The following is a 27,505-nucleotide window of genomic DNA, read 5'->3' as shown; positions in this document are numbered from 1 at the left end:
CCCTGTATTGGCAGGTGAATTCTTTACCACTGAGCCATCAGGGATGCCTTTTTGTTGGATTACTACTTTAAATTAGCTGCATAATATTATTTTTAAGACTTGTAGCTGGTAGCAAAGCTGTAATGGGGGACCACTCTGTACCTTTGTTAAGAGAGTCTTAAAAATGGTGCATATTTGGAAAATACTTGTTCATTACAGAGTTTATTTCAACGAAGATGAGGTAGTATTATGTTATCCAGCTCTGAAATAAAACTGCCCGAGGTGATATTTTTAGTTGGTATTTTGGTGTGGCATAAGAACTCATATATAGTTCCTTGATTTATAGTCTGAAATGACTGGCAGCCCAAGAACAAAGGATTATCATCTGGTGGTTAAGGCATGTCTCAGACTAGACTGAGAGGGCCCAGGCTAACCTGATAAACCTGCTAATCCAAGGCCAGTGATCGATGGCACAGCATAGATAAAAAGATGAACAGGGCTTGATTCTTTCCTCCAACTTTGAATTGAGAAATACTGAAAAGAAAAAAAAATCAACAGGAGCAGATGCTGGCAGTCATGATGTGGTGGGGCCATGATGGGCCATGTACAGGCAGAAACTATGAATAAGTCTTTGCAGTGGGCCAGCTATGGATTAGAAAGTGAGAAGACCAGTCAGTAGCAGGCCCAGAAAAAGCAGAAACGTGAGCAGGGGTTGAGCACATGGACACTGGGCCTGGAAAGGAAGTCATCACGAACTCAAGTTGCTTTATTCTGTAATGCGCTCTTACACTCCTCCACACTCACTCTTGGGTGAGCTTGGGTCCCAGCTTTTCTGGTAGCTCAGTGATGGGTTCCTCGGGGAGTTCCTGAGTGTGTCATTATTATAATAGAACTTCCTATACTTGATGTAACTAGAGAGCATCTCTGTGCCCAGCAGCTGACCGAGCACGACCAAATCATACTTCTCTCTTCTGGCATCACAGACTCCGGTGAGAGTGTTGGCATGAAACTGTCTCTGCCACTAAGTGTGAGAGCTTTGGCCTGTTTTTAAAACCTTCTGAAGTCTTCAGTTTCTTTCTCTGTGAAAATTAAACTGTTATTCTTCTATACCACAGATCTGTTCTTTAGACTGGGCTTGTGAGGTGTACTTACTGAATTCCACTGTTCTTGATATAAGACCCAGATAGAAGCCTAATTGTTATTGACCTTATGTTTATAATTTTTCACATAGGCAGGCAGCTTTTCACAATTTTGAACTGTGTCTGAAAAACCAACTGAAGGGTTTGGTAGACCAAACTGTCTTTCAAAAGCCAATTAAGACAGATGTCTAAATTAAAAATGCTGTGGCACGTAATGTTTTAATGTCTTGTGATCAAATTCCCAAGATCCAAGACCCAAGAAGAGGGTAAAGTCCTCCATGTGAAGTGAGTAGCCTATTGTCATTATTGCAGATTCCACCAGCTTTTCTTATCTAGGCATTTTCTGTATCTCAGGCTTTTCATACCAACTTCATTAAGACCGTACATACCTCATGCACCCCTCTGATATTGATAACTCACCTGTTCCCTGTATACAGAGACCATTTGGTAAGACCATTTAATAAGTATCATAGGGCTCATTGATGAATTTAACTGAGATACTCGAGTCCAGAGTTGGCTGTTTATAATAGCCAGTAGATTCCAGTAGAGTCAAACTGTGAGTTTCCCTAATCAGAGTAGATAATATTTATGGAATACTTGTTGTGTGTCAGGTGCTGTGGTTTGTGCTTTAACACACAATCTCATTTAACCCTCAGATTGGACAAGGGGAAGAACCAATATTGTCCTCCTTGTCCAGAGATGAAACTGCAGTTGGAGAGGTTCAATAATGCACCCAAGTTCACATAAAAACTAAAAAACTTTGCTAGATAACAACTGAAGCCTTGTAATGTTGTATGGCATAGAATCTGAGCATAAAGCTCAATATGTAAGTCAGAATGTTGTTGTTCAGTAGTTCAGTCGTGTCCGACTCTTGGCGACCCCCATGGACTGCAGCACACCATGCTTCCCGGTCCTCCATTATATCCTGGAGCTTGCTAAAGTTTATGTCCACTGAGTGGTGATGCCATCCAACCATCTCATCCTCTCCCACACTGTTTTTCTTCTGCCTTCAATTTTACCCAGCATCAGGGTCTTTTCCAATCAGTTGGCTCTTTGCTTCAGGTGGCCAGTGTATTGGAGCTTCAGCTTTAGTATCAGTCCTTCCAATGAATATTCAGGGTTAATTGCCTTTAGGACCGGATGGTCTGATCTCTTGCAGTCCAAGGACTCTCAAGAATCTCCTCCAGCAGCACAATTCGAAAGCCTTTTTTATGGGCCAAGGGTGACTTGGGTTCAAATTCAGTCAGTTTCATCATCTAACCCCTTCACCTTACACACTGACTTTTACTTCAAAACTGCCTCCAGACTGAAGCTCAGACTCTTCACCCTGACATTTGAAGCTGTCTGCAATTTGATCCCAGTCTTATTTTCTAGGCTGTTATTCACAGAAGGTCTTTGTTCAAGGTAAGCTATTTGTTTCTCTTTGTCTGAAGTGTGGCTGGGTGGGCCTTTATGTTGCTATCCATGTTTTAATCCTTGTTATAGCAGGTGTTGAATTTCCTTTTTTTAAAGGCTGAGTAATATTCCATTATATCTTACTTCCATATTTTGTTTTCCCATTTATCCATCTGTGGACATGGGTTACTTCTGCCTTTTGGCACTTGTGAGCCAGAGTTGTACCTGGTTGTACAGATATCTACTTTGTCTCCAGCAATTCATAGTTAAAAAAAAAAAGTACATTTGAAGCATACAACAATCTTAGCAAAAAAATTTTTTAAAAGGGAGGGTTCAACTGTGATCTGAAATCCAAATCTCATATTACTATTTGTGGGAATGCTACTTTATCTGAATTTTGCCCATCCTTTTAGATCTGCCCAAGTCCTCCAACTTCTGGAACATTCTTGGACCTCTACAATTGACAGTGACCTTCTAAAGCACTCCTTTAGAAAGAAGACTAATGCATTTATTTAGCTAAGAATCACTTAAATCCTATTTCATCTGTTTTTGTGGCTAGAGTGGATAACCCTTAAACTTTATGTTTTATGATATAGAAGTCTCACCTCCTAGGCTTTGTTATAATCTCCTCAGGGCACAGGGCACAGGCCACAGGAGTGTCTTACATTTTCACTGTGCCTAATATGATGTTTTGCATAAAGAAGGCTCTTGAAAAATTTGCCGCTTACTTGTTAAATGCTGTAGCCTAAATTCAGTCAAGACATTGTGGTGGTGCAGCCTTGTGAAAGGTTATTTTTACTTTACTTGAGTCCTGACCCATTCTGGATTTGAACTATTATTACTTTAGAGGTGAAAATAACATGACTTGGAGACTGGGACTTGGAGAACTCCAACATATTCTTGAATATTTTTTGATGAAATTTTAGACTAAATAATTAGCATTAAGTAAGCTATTTAAATAAATATGACCTGTTCCATTGCCACCTTGCTGATTCATTTCTCTTAAGTTAAAAGGATGATTGTGACACAGTGTCTTGCGTTTCTTCAAGAAGTAGGAACAACTTTATGTGCTGGAATAAACATGGAAAAAAATTCTTTTCCGTTGAGATAAAAAGTTTTCCTGTAACTAGAAGATCTTCTCTCCCCTTTTCTTTTTTGTTTATTTCTGGTGACGTAAGGATGTCCGCATTCCTCGGATAGTCAGAAAGAGGCTTCTGCCCAACAGAATCACTCTGTTGTACAAAGGTGAAGACCCTGTTGTAAGGCATTGTACAACACAAGTTCCTGTGATGAGGTGTTCTTGGCCACTTTTTGCCAAAGTTCCCAGGCCTGACAGCAGCATGGACTGTGTGCTGTCATGAAAAGAGAACAGATTCTTGGCTCCTTGTCCTGATTCCACTTTTGTTAGATAATGTGTTCATACCACTTAACTTCTTTGTGCTCCATTGTTAAGGACATTGAGATGGAGACTTCATTTCTGTCTCATGGGGATTTAGGAAGAGTTTAGTAAAAAGGTGCTTCAGTGTATATTATATACCAGAAACTTTAATAACTGTGGGGATGAGTTTTTAAACTGCGGTGACTGTAAATAAATGCCTAAAATTCATTCTGAAGAAAGGAAGAAGCTGACATACGGGATGCCAAATGAGAGCCTCAGCAGAACAGGGGCTTCAAAAATATTTTGGAAGAATCTGATATTTGAAAAGAAGCCTCTGAGTAATCATCATGGTGAAAAGAAGTCACCATAGAATTTCCTATGGTATTTATGGTTTATTTATAGTTTTATTTTCAAGTTAATATGGGGAATTGAAATATAATTTTTCAGGGTTAGGGCTTCTAAAGATCTTAGTGTTGCACTGCGAAGAACTATGATATGAAGATGTGACACGTTTGTGACTGTTCTGTATGTTTGCTGGCGTTTCGTGAACCTGGCGTTGTGGAAGAATATGTATACAGTTCTGCATAGTTGAGACACACAAAATATTAAAACCGTGCTTTCTTTTTTAACTTGAAAAAAAAGTGTTTCCTGTTAGATATCTTTCAGAAATGTATTGCGTGTGTCCTTGTCAACAGAAACAGAATACTGTCTCTCATTTTGGTCCTTAACTGTTAGGCTGTGTTCTGACTCAGTGCTGTAATAAAGCTCTCAGGGCCCGCTGAGCTGAGCTATTGGATCTTATTCTAAGTGACTCCTCATTTTTATACTTTTAGAATTATTTTGACTACTTCTTACTCCTTTTCTTTTTTCTTTGCTTTTCTCTCTCTTTTTCCCCTTTTCCCCTCTGTCTCTTTTTTTCCATTAGTGGCTGTTTCTTTCCTTAGGGTGGGAACTTGTAATCTGGTGTATCGACTGTATGCAAACTCTTATGTGCATATTACATGTGTGTTTTTTGGAGAGAGAAGGTTCAAAGCTTTCACTGGCATCTCAAAGCCATCGACAGCTAAAAAAGATGAAGTGCTCTGTTAGCAGTATTTTCTCCACTCCAAGATTGAGCCTTTAGGTGATGAAAACAATTTAGTGGGTTAGGACCAGCAGTTTTAAAACATTTTGTAATGAAAATGAATAGCGTTGAACAGAGAATATCAGTACATTGCATATGATAAAGATATTTATGGTTTTGTGAAACTTTTATTTCATATATATGTATACATGCATGTATATGTAAATATACATTCAAGCACAAGTACTTGGTTGTGATGAAAATTTTTTTTACACTGAGTCATAGTCAAACGTTTGAAACATACTGCCATGGAAGGCCCCAGTTTACAGGTACAGCCACTGTTTCTCTGTAGTGTACTGAGATGCCATATGCTGAGTTTATTATAAATGTGGCTTAGATGAAAGTAACTGAAGCTGGGAGAATTTTCTTTTCTTTTTGAAGTGTTCATGGAATTAATTACATAGGACACTTTAAAGGGGAAGGTAAAATAGAAGATAGGCCAGCGCAGCTATGTTTGAAAGTAAAACCTGGTTCTGTTAGCCCTGAGGGTGAAGGCAGCAAGCAGTGTTTTTAACCTTGGTTACTTGGTTCTTTTTCTGGGGAAACTGTTAAAGATGCGAATGCCTGGCCCTTCTCTAGACAGTTGAAATAGAATCTCTGAGGATGAGGTTCTGGAAGAACTTTCCTATGGAAGGAAATGCATGGTCCTTGCGCTATATGTCTGTCAGGGCCCTTTCCTCTGGATTCCGGATTGTGATCTGGAGAGCGGAGCCAGTGGGGTGCCTGGCCTCCAGTAAAGATTTCAGTTTTCCCTGTCATCACAGGAGGAGCCCTCTTTTGAGTATTATTTGGATATTTACAAGGCGCCTGTTCTGGAATTCTAGAGATATCTGAAGTATGAGATTGTTTTGACTTAGGAATGTTTGTACATTCTTGGTTTAATGTCTGCCCTTGAGAAGTGAGAGATAAACTTGCTAATTGAATGTGCCATTTGTGGAAAGGTAGTCCTTTCCTCTCCCTCTTCCCTTTGCCTTTTCTCCCCACTCCTTTCCCTTCCCTTCTCTCTTCCCTCTTAGATGTCAGAGGCTGGGTCTGCAAGGTGGTGAGAGTGGAGGGGGCCTTCCGTGTTGGGTGATGTGCACGCTTCAGGACTCAGGGTGCTGAGGGCTAGGAGTATGGAGGTGGTAAGCTAGGATTGCTAGGAGGTTGGTGAAACGGAGTGAAAAAGGACGTGGGTTGATCACATCCATCCACTGAGAGTAATGAGAGCCAGACTTGTCCCTGGTGGAGAAGGTAGATAGAACCTAATTGGGAAGTAGTCTTTGCCATATGTGAAGGAGTCCATTTTGGTGTGATCAGCTGAATAGAAGAACAGGCTCTGGATACCAGTAGGTGTTTCTCTGTGAGCCCTTTGGGACAGAGGGACCAGGTGGAGTGTGAGTGCAGCACAGAAGAGGTCTGATAGGAATGAGCACCTGTCTGGATGTGAGAGTCGGACTATAGAGAAAGCTGAGCGCTGCAGAATTGATGCTTTTGAGCTGTGGTGTTGGAGAAGACTCTTGAGAGTCCCTTGGACTGCCAAGGAGATCCAACCAGTCCATCCTAAAGGAGATCAGTCCTGGGTGTTCACTGGAAGAGATTTCTATTTTCCCATTCTGTTGGTAAATAGCCACTCTACACCCTAGTTGCATGGGAGCTGAGAGTCTTTCTTTGCAGCAGCAGTCCTGTCTGCTCGTGCTAAAATTGTATTCTTATAGGATGAAAATAGGTATAAAAGTGACCTGTTTCGTTTTCCGGGTTGGGGGAAAAGCCTTTTATAATTAAAATAATTGTGACCCACGTTTTGAAGAAAAGATCAGAACATTTTTACTGTTCTGTTTTCTATTCTATTTAATTTTCTAGAAAGATCTAACAATCTCCTTGAATTCAGTGGTGACAGTACTGGAAAAACTTGTTGCGTAAAAATGTCACTTTTTGCTGCATGACCCTAGAAAGGTGGGGAAGTTGAAAGTGAGCTTTTTCTTCTTTCCTTTCTTTTTTTACCTTTTACTTAAAAAGCCTTTTCATAACTGACATCTTTTTGTTGGCATCCCCCTTCCTGCCATCTTTATAATGTTGAAACTGAAAGGAAAAATGAAACTGTTAAGATGAGTTACAGTTAAGTAACGTTTGTTTGCAGCGTTGTGCTCGTCTTTGTACAAAGTAACCTAACCCAACACTGTTTTTGCTGCTGAGAATTTAAGATAGAAATGGAAAGAAACATAAATAATGTTCTGGTTTGCAGTGTGAGAGGGTTACTGTCTGTTAAGATAACAGCATGGATCCTTCTTAAAGTACATTTAAATTCTACATTAAATTTAAATTCAACATGAAAAGTACTTGCTGAAAGACTACATTTCATGATTGTACTCTTTCAGCAAGTACTTTTCAATTCTGATATTGAAGTCCATTAGATGTAATCTGAAATTATTTTGTTTGAGTAGTGGTGGTGGTGGTTTAGTCACTAAGTTGTGTCCGACTTATGTGACCCCTATGCCCGCCAGGCTCCTCTCTCAATGGGATTCTCCAAGCAAGATGCCCAAGGGAAAGCTGTAACTCAGATATTGAGTTATGTGTAGTCTGAGCCCATTGTCGAGATGGACAGACTGTGTAAGGGCAGTGCCAAAGTCAAGGTCCCATTGGATAAGTATGGGTGTGGGCAGGGAGGAGGGGAAGCCTGGGTCACTATAGACTGAAATTGGAGGATAAAGATGAGAGAGGGAAGCACCAGTTATAGCTGGAATCCGGGAAAGCATAGTCTTGCTGACAATTAGCTGTGGTCTGTGACAAAATTTTTGGCGAGTATGACAGGGTTGTGGAGGACTCTTACCCAGGATCATGAGTTAATCTAGAGATTTATTTTGAAAGCTTTTTTCAATGTATAAATCTGTGCTTTCCATGTATCAGCAAAATAAACATTATTGGCCATCTGTCTTCAGAGATATAAAGTGTTCTTGAAAAGTACAAAATGATCAGGCAGTAGAACTAGTGTTTTTATTTTTTAAATTTTGAAATTATTTTTAGGATATACTGCTGTTAAAACTTTTTATTTTATACTGGAGTATAGTAGAACTAGTGTTTTTAAAAGGATAAAACCATGCGACACTAAGACTCAAGATGTTAAAATGGTTGTATTTTATTCTTTCTTTTGCAGACATACATTGGGAGTGTGGTTATATCCGTTAACCCATACCGGTCATTGCCCATTTATTCACCAGAGAAAGTGGAAGATTACAGGAACAGAAATTTCTATGAACTGAGCCCTCATATGTAAGTATGGTATTAAAGTATCAAGTTTCTCTTTCACTGCAGAGATGTTGAGTTGACAGATGTGTCCAGCTGTTTCCTTTGATTCTCAGGAAAATGTTTTTAGTCATTTTAAAAAATCAGATGAAGGCACATAGAAGCTAATTGTTACAGCTTATTTTAAATTAAAAAAAAAAAAAAAGAAGACTTCATTTGTCCTTAGGCTCTTTAAGTCCTGAAATATTTGGTTTCAGTATGTAAAGTATTTTCTGTTAAAAAGTCTGTGAAAGTAGCAGCTGCTGCTAATTATTTTTGCAAATAAAACAGGAATGTGCATTGTTTGTTATTATAAAGAGTCCAAGCAGTGTTTCCATGCCTTTGTTGGGTCAAGAAAGATTCCAAGTGTTGGATTGTGTAATGGGTTTTGAGAAAAAGAAATAAATAATACCTTCAGTTTATGATCTTCATGGACATTGTTCACCAGATGGGTCCATTAGGCCAATGATTTCACCTTCCTTGAAATTAGTCACTTATTTGATTTTTCTGAGAAGGTCACTTGTTATTGTAAATAATCTATAATTGGAGAAGGAAATGGCAACCCACTCCAGTATTCTTGCCTGGGAAATCCCACGGACAGGGGAACCTGGTAGGCTGCAGCCCATGGGTCGCAAGAGTTGGCTATGACCTAGCGACTGAAACCAAACACAAGAATTGGACATGACTTAGTAACTAAAACCAACCAACCAATAGTCTACACTAGTTACCTAGTGAGAAACCCTGAGGTAAAACTGCAGAGTTTTAGTTGTGTCCTAGCAGAAAAGAATTTTCTGTGTATGATTGAAGATGAACTGTATTATTTTTACTAGAAAATGATAATTAAAGAACATACACACCACTGTCCAGATACTTACTTTAGGTGTTTTTTTTTTTTTTGATAGTGTAGTATACAGTAACGTTTTTGAACTGTTTGAAACTAAAGATTTAAATAATTTGTGGGAGTGGTTATTAAAACTAAACACTGCATTTTACCAATCAGGTAGATTCTGATTATTCAGTTTTCTCCTAGGAGTAGATTTTGCAAGTGAATTTGTTTCATTTTGCCTTAGCAAAAATAAAATCTGAAATTTGTTTGATAAAGTTCTCGTTATAAGTCCCTACAATGAAATACCTTATTTGATGCCTTAAGATTTGTTCTAAGTTCTCAGTCTTCAAGTTATGCCTTTTAAGTGCTTAGATGAGCTATATCAGTATTGAGCCAGGAGCTTAGGAGAAATTTAGCTTCCTAAGCCTTACCTTTGAAAGTGAAAGTGAAGTCGCTCAGTCGTGTCCAACTCTTTGCGACCCTGTGGACTGTAGTCTACCAGGCTCCTCCGTCCGTGGGATTCTCCAGGCAAGAGTACTGGAGTGGGTTGCCATTTCCTTCTCCAGGGATCTTCCCAACCCAGGGATTGAACCCGGGTCTCCCGCATTGGAGGCAGACACTTTAACCCAGCCACCAGGAAAGCCTTACCTCTAGTAGGCCAGGAATCTACATTTTACACAAGCTTTCCAGGTGATTCAGAGGTGTTTGCAAGTTTGAGAACCTGTTGTCATGTGTGTGTGTGTGTTTACAGTAATAGCATTAACAATAATAGTAGCAGTAATAGCTTGCATTTATTAAATACTTACTGTGTGCAAGTACTTCTCTAAATACTTGACATGTATTGTAACTCATGCCATTCTGTAAATAATTCTGTGAGGTAGGTATTACTGTGCATGCATGTGTGTCTGCTAAGTTGCTTCAGTTGTGTCCAACTCTTTGTGACCCTATGGGCTGTAGCTCAACAGGCTTGTCTCTTCATGGCATTTTCCAGGCAAGAATACCGGAGTGGGTTTCCATTTCCTTCTCCAGGGGATCTTCCTAACTTAGGGATTGAACCTGTGTCTCTTACATCTCCCTCATTGGCAGATGGGTTCTTTACCTCTGGCGCCATCTGAGAGGGGAAATTGTCTCAGAATAGTCAGCTGTTTATCAAAGTCACCCAGCTCTGGGTTGGAGAGCAGGGATGTGAGAATAGTCACCTGCTGTGCCTCTCAGCTGGAAATACGTTCTGTCATTTTCACGTTAGGCCTGTTACTGTGCAGTTTTATTCTGCTATCCTTGGGTTGCCTATGTTCCTGCATTCTGGGCTCTCCAGGATAACTTCGCTGTGCCTCAGTTTGCCTCCAGAGACTGCATGCCATTTTTCCATTTGCAGCTGAAATCTCCACTTTGGGGTTGTTTAGTTGTATGCTAGATGTATATTCTAGAACACAGAAATTCATGCTCTGGAATATCCATTTTTATCCCCGCTCCTAAAAATTCTTATAAGAGGTTGCATAGCACTGCTTACCTGAATTCACCTTTTATCCCCAAGGGAAAAATACCACACTGGCAATAAATTCCCAGAGTGCCTAGGATAAAGACAAGATATTTTTGTCATGTTCTGTAGAATAGTGGCTCAGTGGTAAAGAATCCGCCTGCAGTGCAGGAGATGCAGGTTTGATCTCTGGGTCAAGAAAATCCCTTGGGGAAGGAAATGGCAATCCAATGTAGTATCCTTGCCTGAGAAATTCCATGGACAGAGGAGCCTGGCAGGCTACGGTCCATGGGGTCACAAAAGAGCTGGACACAGCGTAACAACTAAACAAACAGGAACATAAAACATTGTACGTGGGGTAAAATGTACACTCTCACCTATTAAATCTGAAATCATTAGGTTCATATCACAGCTCCCTCCCCACCTCACTTTTCAGTCCTCAGCACCTTCCTTCCCACCATCACGTCAGCTTTGCACATTCTGTGCCTTCAGCCTGGAATGCTTTTCCCCTCCCTTTCCCCCAAGGCAACTCCTGTTCTTTAAATCTTAGATTGCATTAGACCCTTTCCTTGCCAAAGTCAGATCTATTGCTCTTGTCACAGTTACAGTTAAACATTTCTTTGGGGCGTTATTTGATTCATGTCAGCTTTACCTGCCTTGCCAGCTTTTGCTCACCATAATTTTCTTAGCACCTGAAAGTAAGTGTTCAAAATATATTGATCAAGACTTGGTTTGAGTCCCAGTTTTCCCATTATAAACTCTGTAACCTTGAGCAAATTACTTGAAAAAAAACTTCAACTCAGAAATTAAGTAATTTGCTGCATACAGTGGGAGAATAATTAACTCATAGGATTTTTGTGAGGGATAACTATCTAGAAGATATTCAGAAAATACAATTATCTGATATAAATACAGTGCTTAGCAGGGAATCTATTGTTATGGACAGCTGCTGCTATTAACAGTGATAAGTATAATAATTATTATAATAAGTGGGATACATTTCCAACATTTTGACAAGCTCTTCCTTACTATTTTCTCCTCCATGGTGGGACATTTCCACTTACTTTAATGCATTTTCCTTCATTATTCTTCGTGAATGTCCATCTTTGATAGCATTTGAAACAGAGTTAGTGCTTGCTAGTTTGCGTACTAAAACCCAACCTGACCTTCTCAGAGATAGATAGGATCCACAAAGAGAGGATCTTTGTGGTATAAGAAGATAAGATGACTTTAAGCTTTTGATGCATTCTAATCATAACTACTTTAGGAATTTGGTTCCAGTTTGAATAAAAAATAACTTAAACAGCTGCTCAAACCATGTCCCTTGAAAATTGCTGATTAATTTGCCTCATATTTTATTTGGAGTTTCTCTTGATCTGTGGTTCACTGTTAGTCTGCAAATCTGTCCAGATATTTCCCTCATAACTCAGTGTGTTTTTGAAGGTGTCCAGAAATGGTCTTTCTAAAGTGTCAGACAATTGAAAAATATTTACATTCTACATAAGTATGTGACTTTCAGAGAGTGGAAATGTATAAATGAATAAAATGAAGATAAACAGTGGCTTCTTATCTATATTCCTTTTCAAAAATGTTTTCTTAACTCATGAATAAGGGGTTAAATGGAGTAAATTAATTGTTATAAATGACCATCAATCACTTTTATAAATTATAGTTAGCTACAGACAAATCATTGGAAAAGACCTTGATGCTGGGAAAGATTGAGGGCAGGAGGAGAAAGGGGTGACAGAGGATGAGATGGTTGGATGACATCACTGACTTAATGGACATGAGTTTGAGCAAACTCTGGGAGATAGTGAAGGACAGGGAAGCCTGGTGTGCTGTAGTCCATGGAGTCGTAAAGAGTTGGACACGACTTAGTGACTGAACAACAACACAGACAAATTACAAGCAGTTTTAGCTAATTTATGGAATCATATGTACATATATACCACTTTCCTGGTGGTTCACATAGTGGAGAATCTGCCTGAAATGCGGGTGACCCGGATCGATTCCTGGATCGGAAAATCTCCTGGAGAAGGAAATGGCAACCCATTCCATTATTCTTGCCTGGAAAATCCCATGGACAGAGGAGCCTGGAGGTCTTTAGTCCATGGGATTGCAGAGTCAAACACAACTGAACGACAAGACTAACACACCATGTGTATGTATATACAATAAATATACATAAGACAGGATTTTGAAGAATTTGTATGAAGAGGCTAATTGTTGTCTCTATTGAGTGGTATTATGGACATTTTTTTATGTTGTTCTTCTCGTTTGGTGTTCTTTTATGTAAGAGCCATGCATTGCTTTTCTAAAAAGAAAAATAAATAATACAAGTAATTGGGGGGGAGCCAAAAATGGTTTTCTGGTGTCATAGTCTCTTCTTTCCCCTCCTTGGAATTCCTGTCCTCTGTGTGTTTGGAGCTACACCTCAAGCGTGATGACATTGGGTGGCTGGCTCTGCATAGATGATACTGTTTACCTTTCTAATTGCGTAAGGCGTGCCTTTCCAGTGTGGTTTTTACAGTTTTTGAATGTCACGAATTTTTCTTAAATATCCCAGGGAGGACTTACTACGTTTCAGATGACTTAGTAACTCTGTTCATGGAGAACTGCCTCAAAGGCCAAACCTCAGAGACGGGGAAGAATGATAGGGGAGAGAGGAGGGCGATGACTGAACTGGTCACTCTCCCTCCACTCAGACTGCCGTGGCGACGTACACTTTCTGATACGTTAGTTACCAAATCAACTGGCCTGTTCTTGGATTATTGCTTTTTTTTTAACCTTGCAGCAGTAGATAGAGTTTATCACCCTCAGGTGGATCTTCGTAAAATCAGAAAAGTTCCTGGGCTCCTCATTGCTATCTGCGTGAACTCCAAGTTCCTTGGCTTACTGTTCAGGCTCCTGCCAGTCCAGCCTCAGTCCTCCTCTCCAGCCTAAACACCACTACATGCCTTCTGGAGTCACAGGTTTCCATCTCTTCTCCTTTCTACCTCTCCCACCTCATACCCCAGCTCTACTGTTAACATCCTACCTGTCTCCTAGGTTCTGTCTTAAAGGCTTGATCAGCCCTAGACTGATCCACTGGTGACTTTTCCTGCCTCTGAATTCTTGGAACCACTCATGTGATCTTACCTTTCTTACTGTGGCTAATTGTGTTTCAGCATCATCCTCCTTAATGAGACAGAAGCGTCTATAGATCAGGAACTTAATTCTGTCCATCTCTATGGCTTTCTCAGTGCTTTTCTCTTAAGAGCTCCATAACTTGAGTACAAAAGAGGTTTTAAATAATGTTTCATTACATTTTGCTTGTATTATCTCTGACAATTCAAGGAAATCAAACTATTCTTGGCAGGCTATTTGCAGAGTTTATTCAAAACTTCATATGGTATAATGAGAATTTTTTTTCATTTGTATGAAAAAGTAGACTAAAGTATTTTTATAGTGCTCTTCAACACTGAGAGTTCAGATTCAATTTATTCCTGATGTAGAGCACTTACCATCTAATGATATGCAGTGTCTAGGGAAGGGAACATGCCTCTAGAAGGAAAAGTACCCCACCACCTGCCCCTCTCAGTGGTTGCAACCCAGAAGCAAGCTGAAATGTGTCCTTCTCAGGCTGAGGTATAGTGTGGTGGCCGTATTACATAGGCATTGTAAGCACTGTTTGAAGGAAGCAGTCTTTACATTCTGGTAAATGGAAAAGCTTGCAACACATTTTAAAAACTGAGAAAAATATCTTAAGGCCTTGAAAAATTTCTGGCTACTTTCACCTAAAAAGGGACAAGTGATTAATGGGAGGATGTAGACCGTGTTCCTGTCAGTTTTCCGGACGTCTCTAGGGAACCTCTGATCCCTCATTTTATGGTGGTTGAATTTGTAGGGCCAGATATTAGTGCCTAGAGAATGGTGTTGCTAGAAAGATATTGTTGTGGATTTTGAGTCCTTGTTAATCCTGTCGTCGTACTCCTTTCAGGGTGAACCGGATTCATATTAGAAAGAACATTTCTGACTGTATCTCACAATGTGCAGGTGCTGTGGTTGCACGTCCAGGACTTAGGATAGGATTTAGGGCAGAAGCCCCAAGCATTGTCCCTGTTCTGTTACCAGTATTTTCCTTAGCAGAGTTAAAATATTGTGAGTAAAATTTTATTTGTTTTGAGAAGTCTTATGGTAACCAGAGCCTGAATTCTCATAGAGGTTGCTTTTACAACGGGGTTTAAAGTACTTTCTCAAGGAGAGAGATGGAGAGGAGAAGGGAAGGAGAGGAAGAGGGAGAAAGATAGAGAACAAGAGAAAACGTTGATGTGATGTCCTGTCACTGAGGCTTTGTATTACTTCCCTAATTTTCCTTTTGAAACAGGTGAGCCTCTCACTGATTCAGTCCCTTCCAGAAAACCACTTTCAGAGAAGGGTTTCGTGCTTTCCCATCTAGCATTCTTTCTGGTTATTGCTTTAGGAAAGTTACTCATTTACTGAGCAAATGTTTATCAAGAGCTTACCATATACTAGGCTTTCTTTTAGGCACTGGGATATAGCTGTGAACAAAGCTGATAAAATTTCTGTCATCACGAAGGAGACAATCCTCAAACTTAAGTGTACAGAAACCAACGTTGTTCAAACCATCAGTTCAGGGGGGAAAGGGAAGAGAAAGGGAAGGGAAAACTCTTATGAAAAACAAAATGAATTTAAATAGTATTCTTGTAAAACACCTCTAAGCCAGTAGGTTAAGGTAGGTTAAGTCAGTAGGCCATTGGTTGTGATCGGGTAGGGTTTGTATCTGCTTAGGTCTCTAATCCACGTGAGTAACTTGTGCTCAGGAGCACTTGAGCTCCATCTTGCTCTTTAGTTTGAATACCTTAAGTTAACAACTCATATGTAATGCTGCATCTTAAAAATCATTAAAAATTGTCCTTTCCCTTGCTGTATGACTGTCTTGGGTCAAAATAAGCAGAAGTCAGTCACCATGTTTGCTTTGTCTTGGCATATACTTGTTGGATTCTGGACAACAGTGGATGAAAAAGTTTCTTGATGTAGAAAGACTGGTTTATAGAAACTGTGATGCCCTGTGGTGGTGAAGGACAGATGTTAAATGGAAGCTTCCTGGGCCTCTCACTGAATCAGCTTTTACAAAGCTCCATGATCTGAACTTCCTGCCTTTAACTCAAACTTTTATTCTCTGTCTATCGCTTTATGGGAGTTATTTTCAAAACAGTGTCTTTCAGAACATATATTCTTGGCAGAAATGGACCTCAGCTAATTTCTCTTATAGTTTATGAACCTTTTAAAATTAAAGTCAGAAGGCTTAGGTTCTGTACAACTGTGATTTTTTACCATGAGAATTGTGATGGAAGGATACATTTATCAATGAAAAATGTTTTTTGTATGTCTGTGAAGTCTCTGAATTCTAATTTCTAGATCCCTAATTAAAGTTTTTATCACTCCTTAGAAAATGCATATCTCAGACCTGAAAGAAAGTTTATTTTGAAAAGGTGATTCATTGAGCCAGCTCAGCACATATTCATACCAGCAAACACGATTATTTCAATGGTATATAATATTAAAGGGAAAAATTTGATTCTTAGCAAAATAGGCTGCTTCCTGCCAGAATGTTACAGGACTTTGACAGGCCCTGAGAAATCCTACAACATTCTGGAAGAGACCCATTTCACCGTTAGGCCTCAGCCCTGAAAGGAGTTAATGTAACACTTCATCTACTGTTAGAGCCCATGTGAGGCGTGCTGCCTAGAGAGGTTGTGTTCGGGGCAGGGGGGTGCCCCCTTTGTTGTTGAAATAATACTCACTGCTGTGGCCTGTTGTTGGGAATTGTGTGACCATTGGACTGGATGGGTGGGGCAAAAGGAACTGTGTGAGAGTTTGTCTGAACAGGGGCTAGCAAATACTGGTCCATTCTGGGGAAGATCAACAAAATCAAGGGTAATAGAAACAGAGTTCAGTAAGGCACTTAGGAGAACCACTCTTAGGAGACAGGGCCCCAGGGCTGTCATGGGACAGAAATACTTGCAAGGGGAGTAGGTCCTGGAGGACCATCCCCCACCCTACCCCACTGGGGGTGCGGGGGGTGCTTGCTGCTGTGCCCACTGTCTAGGTGTGCTGTCCTCCCTGCTGCAGCCTATCTCAGGGTTCCAAATCGCCAAGCAGAAATGATGGCTCATTCATTCACTCAGCATTGTTAAGCATCCACAGTATGTGTGAGGTGTTGGGGATACAGAGATGATTTGTCCCTGAAGAATGTATAGCCTAGTGGGGGAGACAGACCAGGAAGTAAATGAATATGCAAGAGATAGAACCACCATGAAAAAGGTGGGAGATCAGAGTGACCATGTGTTCTGGCCTGCCCTGGACAACCTGTCATTCCAGCATAATTATCAATAGTGCCCCCTGTCTGCAGGTGTCTTGAGTGTGGTCCCCCATGGATAAAGTGCTGTGGGCATGCCAGGGAGAAGGTGTTAGGCCCTGCCTGAGGGCGGGGGATGGGACAGTAGGATTTTTGAAGAATGAGTTAGCCACATAGATAAGGAATAGGATTTAGGGCCAGGATATAATTTTCCCATCAGAGGGAACAGCGTTGATCCAGTGATTTAGCAGATGTTATCTGAGTACCTTTCATGTGCCAGGCATGAGTGCAGGTACCAGGCAAAAATCTCAGGCTTTTTGAGCTTACATCCTAGCAAGGGGAGAGACCATAAACCAGAGAAGGATATAAATGGTGTTGGAGATGGTGACAAGAACACAGGAGGCCTGTGTGAGAGTGGGAGTACCATGGTGTACCATTTTAAATAGGGCCGCCAGGGTTGCCTTACTTCCTGAGGTTGTGATACTCCAATGGGTCCTGGAGATAAGGGGATGAGCCATTTGGAGGGAAGAGTGTTCTGGCAGAGGGAACAGCAGGTGCCAAGGACTGAAGAAGAGACAAAGGTACAAAGACATGGTGCGTCCTTGATCTCAATTCCTGTGGTCTGCAGAGGCTGGAATGTAGGATGCATGTTGGCAAGGGGGATATATGTTGAAGAGGAATAGCTGATCTGGGTCACAGAGGGCTTGTGTGCTAAAGATTTGCAATTTTAAGCAGGCAGGAGAGATAAGGGCAGCCTTGAGATTTGAAACTCCAATAGTTTGGCCATCTGATGTGAAGAGCTGACTCATTTGAAAAGACCCTGATGCTGGGAAAGATTGAAAGCAGGAGGAGAAGGGGGTGACAGAGGATGAGATGGTTGCATGGCATCACCGACTTGATGGACATGGGTTTGTGTGGACTCTGGGAGTTGGTGATGGACAGGGAGGCCTGGTGTGCTGTGGTTCACGGGGTCACAAAGAGTCGGACACGACTGAGCGACTGAACTGAGATTTGAACTGTCCTGGTGCCCCAGGGGAAGGGAACTCAAGGACAGTGAAGTTTAGGGATCTGGTCGACTTTGGCAATAATCCAGGCTGGAAGGGACGAGGGCAGAGTCTCATCTGGAAATGGAATATTTCAGAGGCAAACCGGTAGAATCCAGTGGGAGTGACTTGGAGGGGTGGGAGGAAGCTCAGAGGCCAGTCTTGACTCCTGGCTGAGCTGGGGGTGTGGATGCCAAGCAGTTCCCCCAAAGGTAGGCTAGTCTGGAGACAGCTTTGTAAAGCAGCTCTGGGTGCTGGGAGTTGGCATGGACTTGAAATGGGACACTTCTTCCCTGGCATCTTCATATTCCCTGATCCAAGCATGTGGACAGAGCAGCTTGTCTGAACTTCTGGAAGAGAATATGTGTGTAGACCTGCATTTCCAATATTGAATCCTTGCCACTCATGCTCAATCACTCAGCCTTACTTGTTTATAAATGTGCTTCTGAAAGGTTTTATGTAAAATTTGAATCCCTCATTAGTGTATCGGAGAAGGCAATGGCAACCCACTCCAGTACTCTTGCCTGGAAAATCCCATGAATGGAGGAACCCGGTAGGTTGCAGTCCATGGGGTCTCTAAGAGTTGGACACGACTGAAGTGACTTAGCAGCAGCAGCAGCAGCATTAGTGTATGAAATTACCATGTAGCTGTTTTATTTTTAAGATAATTATTTGTTCCGAGTCCAGTTGTTTATATCTCTTAGCTCCTTGGCTCTGTGGTGCTTTGGTCTGATCTTTCTCCTCAGGTGATTAAAGTTTGGAAAGCAAATAGACCAGCCTTTGCTGTGTGTGAACTCGTCACCCTCATATTTTCTACATTTAAGATCCAGAGTTACCTGTGTGTATTTTTAAGAGAGTGCGGTTCTCTAGTCTTGTTTTCTTATCCCTTAAATCTGGTAGCTTTGAAATTTCAGCTTGGAGACATTCACTGCTGTCATCAATTCTCATGGTCCCTTATCACTTGTTTGCTTTATTCCCTCATGGCCTGAGAGCAGATGTTGTGTGTTTTCTGATACCAAAGGTATGGTTGTTTCCAACACCAACCAGTTCTCTGACACCAGCTGGCAACTCAAGTCTGGCACTAACTACCAGAGTTATTGCAGATCCCACAGGTCAGATGCTCTGCCCCATAAGTTGGTCCCCGCTTCTGATGCCAGCAGAAAATGAAGTGCCCAGGCCCCCTAACACTTCAAGAGCTGACTGCAAATTTGGGGACTTCTGCACCCCCCTTCAAGTTTAATACTTGCTAGAATGACTCATAGAACTCAGGAAAACACTTCCATTTATTGATTTATTACAAAGGATGGGCTTCCCAGGTGGTGCTAGTGATAAAGAACCCACCTGCCAGTGCAGGAGACCTAAGAGACATAGGTTCAATTCCTGGGTTGGGAAGATCTCCTGGAGAAGGACATGGCAGCCTACTCCAGTATTCTTGCCCGGAGAATCCTATGGACAGAGGACCCTACAGTCCATGGGGTCTCATAGTGTTAGTCACTTAGTCATATCCGACTCTTTGTGACCCCATGGACTGTAGCCCACCATGGGGTCTATTGGGTTTCTAAGAGTTGGACATGACTGAAGTGACTCAGCATTATAAATGATACAACTCAGAAACAACCAACTGGAAGAAATGCATAGCACAAGTATAGGGAAAAAGAAGTGCGGAGTTTCCATGCCCTCTCTGGTTGGATCAGCTCCCCAGCACATTAGTGCCTTCAACCCAGAAGCTTCTGAATCTCCTTGTTGAAGAGTTTTATAACCTAATCTGCAGCCACCCCCACCCGCTTCCTGGAAGTGGGGAGTGGGGGCTGAAAGACCCCCTCCCCTCTAATTATACATTTGGTCTTTCTGGTGACTAGTCCCCAAGCTGAAACTATCTGGGGATCCTGCCGTGAGTCATCTCATTAGTGTAAACTCAGGTGTGGGCAAAAGGGGCTTCTTATGAATAACAGAAGACTTTCCTGTTACTCAGCAAATTCCAAGGGTTTTAGGAGCTCTGTGCCAGGAACCAGAGTCAAAGACCAAATGTATTTATTATACTAAGAGATGGGCTTCCCAGGTGGCACTAGTGGTAAAGAACCTGCCTGTCAATGCAGGAGACGTAAGAGATGCAGATTCGATCCCTCGGTGAGGAAGATCCCCGGGAGGACGGCACAGCAATCCACTCCAGTATTCTTGTCTGGAGAATCACATGGACAGAGGAGCCTGGTGGGCTGCAGTCCATAGGGTCTCACAAAGTTGGACATGACTTGAAGTGACTTAGCACACACATGCCACAGATTGGTACGTGTGGATACGCCCTTCTTGAGAAGCATAGGAAGCTTGCCCTGAAATACTCGAATGTTAGCTTCCTGAAGCCAGGTTAATGTCACAGTTTCTGTAAAGTGTTCTAGAAAGCAGAATTAGTGGGGACTCCTTTTTAGAAGAAATATCTTAAGTAGTAGTTCAGCCTAAGGGGAGTTCAATTCTGTAAACACAGAATTATAAAGACTGCGCTGTCCAGTCCACTCTCAGGTCTCTCCTCCAGGCTGGCCCTGGAGGAGATGGGCATGCAGCCCCTCTCATGCCCTCAGGACTTCACTGTGTGATTATCTCCCCACTGCGCTCTGTCATCAACCTTTTCTTCTCCTCCTTCCATTCCCACCAACATACATGCTGTAATATTTCTCTTGATTCCATGTCTCCGAGCTGTCACACTGTTTGTTTCCCTTTATTACAAAACTTTCTGAAGAAGTTGCACGTGTGTGTTGTCTCCAGTGTATCTCCTTTTCTTTGTTCTCTTTAGTCAGGCATTTATTTCTCTTCTCCATGAAAAGTGTTCTGTATCGAGGTCATCTGTGACCTCCATGTCATCAACTCCAGTAGTCAATTTTGAATTTTCTCCTTCCTTTAATTATCAATCATAGTGGACAATATGACAAGTTCTTTCTGAAACCCTGTTTGAATTTGGCTTTCTGGCCTCCATGCTTTCTGTTTTCCCCCCAGCAAGCTGGCTGTTCCATTTGCTGGGTGGAAGGCTGGATGTGCCTGTACCTCTGAAGGTTGGCACCTCCGAGGGCTCAGCTTGGGTCCTTTTCCTTCTCCTCTGTAGACACTTAGAGGAACCCACATGGGCTTCAGAGATGCACTGATGCCCCCAGATTTAGGTCTCCAGCTGGACCTCAGCCCCTAGCTCCTGGTGACTCAACTATATTCAACCCTTCAGTACAAATGAAACTTCGGCTGCTTCAGACTGGAGGGCGGGTTGCCCCCGCCGCCTCCTCTTTTTCAGCTCTGGCAGTGGCAGCACCATCCTTTGGCTACTTATACCACAAACCTTTTCTTCCTTTTCTCTCCCACCCCACGTTGAGTTCGCTTGTTGGCACTGCCTGTACAGATCCCCGCCTCACCAGCACTGCCACCGTGCTTGTCCAGGCCACCAGCCTTTCCCACTTATATTCTGAGGGAGCCTCTTAGGGGGGCTTCCTGTTTCAGTTCTCCCAGTGTCTCTACCTCAGTACCTCAGCCTTCTTTTGCCCAAAAATGTGATGGCTGCTGGCTGAAGCGATCTTTCTTAAAGATGCCCATTAGCTTGCTTTTCTCTGCTGCTCAGAAACCTGCAGTGCCTCGCACGTGGTCTGCAGGGCTCCACTTGATGTGGGCACCAATCTCCTGGCTGCACGAGTTACTTCTCATCCCTTTGCTCTGGCCACGTCGGCCTCCTCTCTGCTCCTCTCACATGCCACACACTGGCACTCTCTCCCCTTAAAGGGACCAGCGTGTTTTTTTATCTCACTTCAGTTGTATGTGTGTGTTTAGTTGCTCAGTTGTGTCCAACTTTTTGCGACCTCATGGACTGTAGCCCTCCAGACTCCTTTGTTCATGGGATTTTTCAGGCAACAGTACTGGAGTGGGTTGCCATTTCCTTCTCCAGGGGATCTTCCTGACCCAGGGATCGAACCATGGTCTCTTGCATTGCAGGTGAATTCTTTACCATCTGAGCCACCAGAGAAGCCCTCTTACTTCAGTTAGGAAACTCCTTAACTGTCCATGATTACCTAAAATACTTAAAATAGCAATCCGTGCCCCAGCCACTCACTATCCCCTGAGACTGTTTTGCTTTCTTCATTTATCATCTGACATTTCACTAGGTGTCTGTTGCGTCTCTATTATTTGTCTCCTATATTTGAATGTCATCTCTAGGAGAGCAGGGACTATGTTTATTTTACATATCCATGTATCCATAGCAATTAGAATAATGCCTGTTCCATAGCAGCCGTTCCGTTAAGTGTTTGTTGAATGAGTGACTGATTTAATAACTCTGGGGAGCCTACTCTTTAGTTAGAAACTGTGTAAGGAAGATACAGATGGTCTTTGTTTCCAAGAATCTCAGGCTAGTTGGGAGGAGAAAGAATGGCTCCATAAACAGATCATTTAAATATAATAAGTGTACTTGGAATGACAGGGAATAAGGTGGAAGCGCAAAAGATTGGTGGGTCCAAAGATTCTGAAGGTGCCACCTGTGTTGAGTCTTCAAGAAGGAATTTTAGAAATCGATGGCCACAGTCTTTACACTGTCTTTAAAGTATAATAACAATCTGTATAGAAGAAAAAGCAAAGGACTAGTTTTGGCTAAGGCACAGTGTGCCAGGGTGATAGGAATGTATGTGAGGAAGGGAAAAGGTGTATGAGTTGAGATGATAGCCATATGTAGAACTTTTTTTTTTTTTTACAAAAATAAAACATTCAAATACCAGTCTACTTGAATCATTGGGAGGATTGAAGGATTATGTTTATTCTAAAGTAACAGGAGGAGGGTTTGGGATGAGGGATTGCTGAAAATTACAAGCTTATGTGTCTGAAAAAATTGCCATCTTGCATTTTCAGTCACCAACTGGAAAAAAATGTCAGGCTTGTCAAATATGCCTAAATATGTATGTGTGTAACTGCAGTGTTTTAATGAATGAGTGGTAAATGACTGAATGTTGAAATGAATTTTATAAGTGTAAACAGATGTTAATTCATTATGTTTTATGACAAAACCTCTAGTTGCTATGGGTGATGAATCATAATGTTATTCAGGAGGAAGAGCATTTGATGTACAGTAATCCTGATTTTCAGTCATTATTGACTTCTGCAAAGGATGTACTCTCCTTTGAATATGGAATCCTTCCCTTGGGAGTTTCGTGTTCAGTGTCAAAATGCCTGGGCAGTCAGCTGGAGATCTGAAAAGGATATACTCAATTACATTGAGAACATTGTAAGCTCTATTGATGGTTTGACTTAATTTCACAAAAAGCAGTAGAGGCATAAGTTAGAATGTATACATTTGCTACTAATCTTTTCCCTTCAGTCCACCTCAACAGCAAAACATTAGAAAGTACCTGGAGGGAGGGAAGGTTTGGCTGGTTTGTACCAGGTGTGTGTGTTAGTCGCTCAGTCATGTCCGACTCTTTGCAGCCACATGGACTGTAGCCCATCAGGCTCCTCTGTCCATGGGATTCTCCAGGCAAGAATACTGTAGTGGGTTGCCATTCCTTTTTCCATGGGATCTTCCTGACCCAGGTATCAAACCCCGATCTCCTGCTGCTAAGTCACTTCAGTCGTGTCCGACTCTGTGCGACCCCATAGACGGAAGCCCACCAGGCTCCCCCATCCCTGGGATTCTCCAGGCAAGAACACTGTAGTGGGTTTCCATTCCCTTTTCCATGGGATCTTCCTGACCCAGGTATCAAACCCCGATCTCCTGAGTTGTAGGCAAATTCTTTACTTGTCTGAGCCATCAGAGAAGCCACAGTTTGTATCATGGACTTTTATTTTTGGGGAACACAGACAGGCATCCGCCTAGATTGCCTAGTTAAGACCTAGATGGCCACTGGATGAGTCCATTTCCACTTCTGTCATCTATATTTTCATGAAGCGTGGGTTACTAAGGGCTTTAGAATGTTTCCTTAGGACTTGCTAATGTTTTAAGCTGTTGCTTTGATTGCTTTCAGAGGACAGATCTTGTCTCATACACGCTGCCTCACGTTCTGTCCTTCATTGTTGCTGCTGCTTCTCTCTCTGTTTAGAATTGCCTTGCTGCTGCTGCTGCTAAGTCACTTCAGTCGTGTCCGACTCTTTGTGACCCCATAGACAGAAGCCCACCAGGCTCCCCCATCCCTGGGATTCTCCAGGCAAGAACACTGGAGTGGGTTGCCATTTCCTTCTCCAATGTGTGAAAGTGAAAAGTGAAAGTGAAGTCGCTCAGTCGTGTCTGACCCTTAGCGACCCCACCAACTGCAGCCTACTAGGCTCCTCCATCCATGGGATTTTCTAGGCAAGAGTACTGGAGTGGCTTGCCATTGCCTTCTCCACCATTGTTAATGCTGCTGCTGCTGCTAAGTCACTTCAGTCGTGTCCGACTCCGTGTGACCCCACAGACGGCAGCCCACCAGGCTCCCCCGTCCCTGGGATTCTCCAGGCAAGAACACTGGAGTGGGTTGCCATTTCCTTCTCCAATGTGTGAAAGTTAAGTCGCTCAGTCATGTCTGACTCGTAGCAACCCCATGGACTGCAGCCCACCAGGCTCCTCCGTCATAGGATTTTCCAGGCAAGAGTACTAGAGTGGCTTGCCATTGCCTTCTCCGACCATTGTTAATAGCAGAGGCTTAAATGTAATTTATATGTGTGAATAGCATTATGAATAAAAACAAGGATATTAAAAATGGCAGAATCCCACCCATGGTCAGAGAAACATATTAAAGAAAACATTATGGATGTATAAAGTTGTTGGGACATAAATCATAAAATGAACCCACTTAGCTGTTTAAGATTACTCAATATGGGTGAGTCCTTGCTATCTGGTTACTCATTACCTGAAACATGGATATAAGGAAGGAGGAAGTGTGGAAATGTCTCTGTGTTTCTTGGGCATCTTTCCTAAAACAAATAGAAAATGGTGTATAATGCTTTGAAAATTTTCTTCCTTTTCAGAGTGTAATATGATTGTCATTATAATAGTATCCTTTCTTTGATTGTATCTGACACTCATTGATCAGGTAGCATAAATGAATCTTCAGATTTGAAAATTTGTCATTTTAAAGATTTTTCCTTGCTGTTTGCATATATCTGGCATTGATCTTGAACAGAACTTCCAAAATTAAAGTCAGTCCTATACTGCAAGGAGATCCAACCAGTCCATTCTAAAGGAGATCAATCCTGGATGTTCATTGGAGGGACTGATGCTAAAGCTGAAACTGCAATACTTTGGCCACCTCATGTGACGAGTTGACTCACTGGAAAAGACTCTGATGCTGGGAAAGGTTGGGGGCGGGAGGAGAAGGGGACGACCGAGAATGAGATGGCTGGATGGCATCACTGACTCTGTGGACATGAGTTTGAGTGTACTCCGGGAGTTGGCGATGGACAGGGAGGCCTGGCGTGCTGTGATTCATGGGGTCGCGGAGAGTCGGACACGACTGAGCGACTGAACTGAACTGAACTGAACTGAATTGAAGTGAAAATTTTGGCTGAAAATAGAGAGGTTGAGTTTGAATAAATTTGGCTGGGGCTCTGTTAGTTGCAAGCTTTCCTTCTCTTGGCCTCTCCTCACCTGTCTTGCTGTTGCTTTCATTTTTCCTTCTTTTTAGGCACCCTGGTTGTGTATTGTTTCACTCGCTTCATTCTTCACCATGTGTTCAAATCCTACTCATTTTTCAGGACGCATCCAGAGTGCACCTGCATTTTGAAGCCGTTTCCCAAAAGGCCACTTGGTGGTTCTAACATGTATTTTCCATAGCATGCATTATGTGAGATTTATATGGACTTTATTGTATACTGTCTTATATATTTCATTAATTGTTTCTGATTTAAGTATTGGACAAGAGGGAGCATCTTTTGAGCAGGAACTTAACAGTTTATAATTATTTTCTTGTCTCAAGGTCGTGGGTCTTAAAATCCATCCAATGTGTGTGTTTATCTATTGTATAGTGTACATTATGAAACATCCACAAGAACAAGAACTTAAAAAATATGATAAAGACCTATAAATAGAAATTCTAATGTTTTATATCCATATTCCAGTGGCTTATCTTAGGCATGCTCTGGTATGCCCACATCTCACTTTGGAGACTAGAGTTAGGGACACATTAGGGACACAGGAAGTATTTATTTTTAGCCTTTAGCTGTTTTCTGTTGGTCGTTAAATTTTCTACCTGTCCAAAATAAAACTCAAGGCAATAGTGTATGTTTTATATCTAGTTAGGGAATATCAGGGATGTATTAGAATAAAATAGGTTATGCTTGGACAACAAGCCTTCACACCTTAAGACATAACAGAATGCAAGTTTGCTTGTCACTGATAGTACAGTGTGATGGGGGTCAGATGGCTCTCCTCAGAGGCAGTCCTCCGAGTGGTGACTCATATTCAGGCTGTAGTTGTAGCAACTGGAACACATGGCTTTTAAGTTTGCTTTGGGAGGTAGAGAGAGAGCATGGTCAACCCTTTCCTCATTGGTTGATGTGTGGGCCCGGCCTCCTGCAAAGGAAGCTGGGAAATGCACCCAGGAGGTAGAAGATGGAATGGGATTTAGTCAATATGTGTCTTGGCCTCCTATTTGCTAGGATGATCTGTTCATTTCACTAGGGTGTTGCTGTTTAATAATTCAACTCATGGTTTACCAAGTAAAGTAAGTTTCTGCATGAATTTAAACATGAATTCAGTAGTATAATTTAGAAAGAAAATAAGTCCTCTTAAGTACTCTCAGATATTTCCCTTGTAATGATTATAATCACTGTGGGATTTTCACATAAAACTGTTCACTCAATTTTCATGTTTCTGTTGTTATTCCTTTTCTCTTTTTCCACTCAGCAGAGTCTAGTGTTTTATTTGTTTACTACGAACAAAGTTTATAGTAGTGTCAAATTTCATTGCTGTTGTTTACAGAAGTAGTTAATATATGAATATTTGAAGATGTGTGTAAATGCTTTGAAGGTTTATGCCAGTAGATCTGTCTTGGGCCAATTCCCATATTATCAATTTTCTTGGAAAAATTTGTTTATTGAGAATTTTAGAAAATTAAATGCTGATCTCATCTATGTTAATTCATATATTCCCCTGTTGAGAATTGTGGCAAAATGGTCTAACAAGCTTTGAAACTTAAGCCAGTGTAGTGTTAATTCTTTTGGATTCAACTCTTCTGAGAATGAATGAATAAAAATCAATTTCCTTTACAATGTGGAATGAAAGTTGTATTTGGAGACAGGAACCAAGACCATCCCCATGGCAAAGAAATGCAAAAAAGCAAAATGGCTGTCTGAGGAGGCCTTACAAATAGCTGTGAAAAGAAGAGAAGCGAAAAGCAAAGGAAGAAAGGAAAGATATAAGCATCTGAATGCAGAATTCCAAAGAATAGCAAGGAGAGATAAGAAAGCCTTACTCAGCGATCAATGCAAAGAAATAGAGGAAAACAACAGAATAGGAAAGACAAGAGATCTCTTCAAGAAAATTAGAGATACCAAGGGAACATTTCATGCAAAGATGGGCTCGATAAAGGACAGAAAT

The 27,505-nt window shown here is 41.6% G+C and overlaps 1 protein-coding gene across 4 annotated transcripts in view; it reads left to right on the top strand.

Moving 5' to 3' along the window:
- The window catches only part of MYO1B (myosin IB), a 196,940-nt gene that overhangs the window by 46,288 nt on the left and 123,147 nt on the right, over positions 1–27,505 (top strand). For all 4 annotated transcript variants that reach the window (XM_088828730.1, XM_088828728.1, XM_088828734.1 and 1 more), the window contains exon 3: positions 8,148–8,263. In XM_088828730.1, the coding sequence (XP_088684856.1) occupies positions 8,148–8,263 (116 nt within the window). The remainder of the gene's footprint in view (positions 1–8,147; positions 8,264–27,505) is intronic.

The sequence above is a fragment of the Moschus berezovskii genome, chromosome 2 (genome assembly GCF_049115385.1).
Source record: "Moschus berezovskii isolate FMDL1 chromosome 2, NW_MosBer_1.0, whole genome shotgun sequence".
NCBI classification, from domain to species: Eukaryota; Metazoa; Chordata; class Mammalia; order Artiodactyla; family Moschidae; genus Moschus; species Moschus berezovskii.
The sequence above is the reverse complement of the archived record's forward strand: the minus strand, read 5'-3'. Positions and strand labels throughout refer to the sequence as shown.